The sequence below is a fragment of the Onychostruthus taczanowskii genome, unplaced genomic scaffold (assembly GCF_017590055.1).
Source record: "Onychostruthus taczanowskii isolate IOZ18803 unplaced genomic scaffold, ASM1759005v1 scaffold8, whole genome shotgun sequence".
In the NCBI taxonomy this organism is placed as follows: Eukaryota; Metazoa; Chordata; class Aves; order Passeriformes; family Passeridae; genus Onychostruthus; species Onychostruthus taczanowskii.
The window spans coordinates 4,298,897-4,302,313 of NW_024505892.1; the positions used below are offsets into that span (position 1 = coordinate 4,298,897).

Below are 3,417 nucleotides of genomic sequence, written 5' to 3' on the forward strand. Positions count from 1 at the left end.
GCTCCTGCTATCCCCGGTACCGCGCTTGGAACACGTAGCCGGCTGCCATGGTCGAGGCTTTCTGCGCCACCTGGAAGTTGGTAGACAGCCACAACTTCGACGAGTACATGAAGGCACTGGGTAGGTACGGCCAGTCGGCGGCACCTTAGGAAACCCTGGAATTTTTCACCATCTGGAAAAAAAAAAAAAAAAAAAAATTGAAAAGGCTCCCCGCCATTGCCAGAGGTGTAGATGAGATATTGGCAGCAGTGGTGGTGATGGAGGGGGTGATTTTGGCGGCTGTGCTTCTATCCCTAGAACTAATTCGATGCGAGTCATTCACCTGGGAGGGCGGGTGATTTGTGTGGGAGAGGCTCCGGGAAATGCCCCCGGGCTAAGGGAATCGTGTGAAGGACGAGCGCATGCTGCCTGCGGATGACTTTGAAACAACCAAGCAAAAAGAAATCATTACGCTGGAGTGACAAGGAATTGAAACTCTGAGCAGCGGAGGAGATCGCGGCCGTGCGTGGGACCGCGGACGGAGTGCGGTGCTGCCGTGCTCGGCGGCGAGGGAGGGAGTGGAGTTACCGCTGGGCGGACAGTAGCGGTGGATACTCTCGGTACAAGGGCACGAGGGAAGCGGAAAGCAGCGTTTCACAGGGACAGCTCACAGTTGTAGAGCGGGGTGAAAGATCTCTGTACTTCGATATGGGGGTGGGGGGGGAAATTCCGAAGCTTGATGTGCTTCTCTTTTCTCTTGAATCGTCTAGGAGTGGGGTTTGCAACACGGCAAGTGGGGAACGTGACTAAACCCACTGTGATTATCAGCAGCGAGGGGGACAAAGTAGTGATCAGAACTCAAAGCACTTTCAAAAACACAGAAATCAGCTTTAAACTCGGAGAGGAATTTGATGAAACTACCCCCGATGATAGAAACTGCAAAGTAAGTGAACTCGGGTTGCAGTCGCCTCTCTTTTTCTTGCCGTCCCCCAGGCCCTGCCATTGGTAGGGTCAAGAGAAAAAGATGTAACTTCTGCTGCTACTTGTTACAGCACAGCAAAGGACAGGAAAAAAAGGCAAGATTGAGTCTTGCTTGCCCTGTCTGCTTACACCATGCCTTTTCTGAATGTATCACGTTGCCAGCTCCCGGTGTCTTCCAGTGTCAATTGTGTTAGTTGCCTGCTTTTCTCACAAGCCAAACAACATTTGGCATAACTCTTCCCAGTCAAAATAGTCAGATGCCTCTTCTGCACTTTTTGGGGCTTAACATCAAATATTATTCCAAGGCACATCTGAAGCAGGTTCTTGTGAGACTGGAACTCAAAGGGAACAACTTTTTCGTCCTTTGACACAAACAAGAGTTGTGTGGATTTCATGCTTAAAACAAGGATGATTCATAGGCTTGGCTTTAAAATGGTTGGGACTCTTTATCATTCTAGATCCACATCCATCTATTGAAGAGACTTCAATAGAACAGTGCATGCTGAATATGTGAGCAGAATCCCAAGTACCTTAAATAAAGGCATGTCTTTGTGTTTCTGGGTATCTCACAGTCAGTTGTGACCCTGGATGGAGAGAAGCTAGTGCACACACAGAAATGGGACGGGAAAGAGACAAACTTTGTGAGAGAAATAAAGGATGGCAAAATGGTAATGGTAAGTATGGAGCACACTGAGCGTTCGCATGCACCACAAACACTCCCAACTTACCCTTATCTCAGACTTTGTGAACACCGTGACTTGGACACAAATCCACTAGTTGGTGGGGAAGGAAAGCTAGCAGGGATTTTTAAAATAATTACTTTGGTTTGGTTGGTCTTGTTTTACTAACAATTAAAATTTGCTGGTGGCTTTAGGCAGGCCAGCCTGTGGTATATATGTTCTTTCTAAGCTTTTTGTAAAAACCCAAGAAAAAAATCCTGCTGAGCTTGTAATGATACAAAGTTCTTGATTAGATAGGAAATTATCTGTTGCCAGTGGCAATTTAGACTTCTTTAAAAACTTGTTTTATGTATACACACATATTATTTATGTATAAATAATATTTACTTACACAGACCAAGTAGTTTCCTGTGAAAATAAAATTACAATATTGTCGGAGGTAACAGCATTTTCATATTTAATAATAAAGGATTTATTTCTCCTAGCTTGTTAAAAACTATGATAAAGAGCAATTATGTGGAGCAAAGTCTGAGTTTAAATTCACCTTTTTTTCCAGACTTCTTAAAAACAAGACTATAGGGTGATTAAATAGCTAATGTCCAGGATAGCACTTTTCATGGCACAGAGATGTAGCTTTCAAAAATAAAATGTCTTCAGCTACATTAATCTATCAGATTTGATTGTTGGAGAAGACCCGCTATTTTGTTTCCTAATTACTTCAGAGAGTATCTGTGTGGATGAAGACTTGCAAATAATACAAACTTTAAAGCATACTGAAACACAACGTGGCAAGTGTTTCAAGCGAAAACACATGCTTTTATTTTTGAAGCAGCTATGCACAAATCACACAAATACAGAAAATGTTGTCCTTTGGAATTTGAATACAATGAGATGCCCTGTTCTACTTCAGAAAATACCTCCAGAACACAACTGCAGTGACTTAGAGTATTTGGTAGCTCTAGCTACACAGGGTACAGAATGTATTTTTTTAAGACAATGTTCTCCTAGAGTTTGTATTTATGCATAGTAGTATAGAGGCCTTGGAATTTTAGACTGCACATCTTAGTGGGATAAGCTTTGGGAAAATAAGTGTTAAGTCTGTATTAAAACAATGCTGTATTTAAAAACATAAGCAGTAAGTTAAATCAAATTTTTAACAGCTGCCTCGTAAATGTGCATTATGTGTTTCTTGGGTGTGAAAGCAGCAAGGAGAAAGTATCAATTCTTATGGGAACCATAGCTAAGGCATTACTTCTTGTTAATTTAAAATGTCAATCTAGATTTATTTGTTTTTCTATAAATTACATAATGTAAACCGACCTTGATCTAGCACAGATTTCATAGTGTGTTAAACCAATTCAGAAAATGGTCCAGCCTCTAACATGTCTGTCTTTTCCTTGGACTTGCAGACTCTCACCTTTGGTGATGTGGTTGCTGTTCGCCACTATGAGAAAGCATAGAGTATACCTGACTTCTGTCCAGATGTTACTTCAGCTGGATGGATTAATGTCCTGTCCGTGATTGATCGTAGCTAAAATGCACATTTTTGGCATGAAAGATTAATAAAGATTTTTTTTGGGGGGGAGGGGTGTTTTTTTATAAAAAAGTCATGTCATCAAATTGGCATGCTTGTGCTGTATAGTGGAACAGGTTAAAACTTGGCATTAAATTTCTGAAACACTTTTTTTTTTTTTTTTTTTTTTTTTACAGTAAATGGAAAATATCTGACTTGTTTTGGAATGCAGATAAAACAAATTAAAATGTTTTTTAAACCTGT

At 41.2% G+C, this 3,417-nt stretch overlaps 1 protein-coding gene across 1 annotated transcript; it reads left to right on the forward strand.

Annotated features, from left to right (window-relative positions):
* On the forward strand, nt 1-3,417 carry FABP7 (fatty acid binding protein 7). Its single transcript, XM_041423713.1, has 4 exons — nt 1-120; nt 750-922; nt 1,533-1,634; nt 3,050-3,417. Exons 1-4 carry the CDS (start codon nt 48-50, stop codon nt 3,098-3,100), a joined length of 399 nt encoding a protein of 132 aa, XP_041279647.1. The 5' UTR covers nt 1-47; the 3' UTR covers nt 3,101-3,417.

Bases quoted from the DNA above. Each gene is read 5' to 3' on its own strand.
- FABP7 (XM_041423713.1), top strand. From the start codon at position 48: ATGGTCGAGGCTTTCTGCGCCACCTGGAAGTTGGTAGACAGCCACAAC. The intron at 121-749 runs GTAGGTACGGCC...TGAATCGTCTAG, and splicing joins CGAGTACATGAAGGCACTGG to GAGTGGGGTTTGCAACACGG. The intron at 1,635-3,049 runs GTAAGTATGGAG...TTGGACTTGCAG, and splicing joins AGGATGGCAAAATGGTAATG to ACTCTCACCTTTGGTGATGT.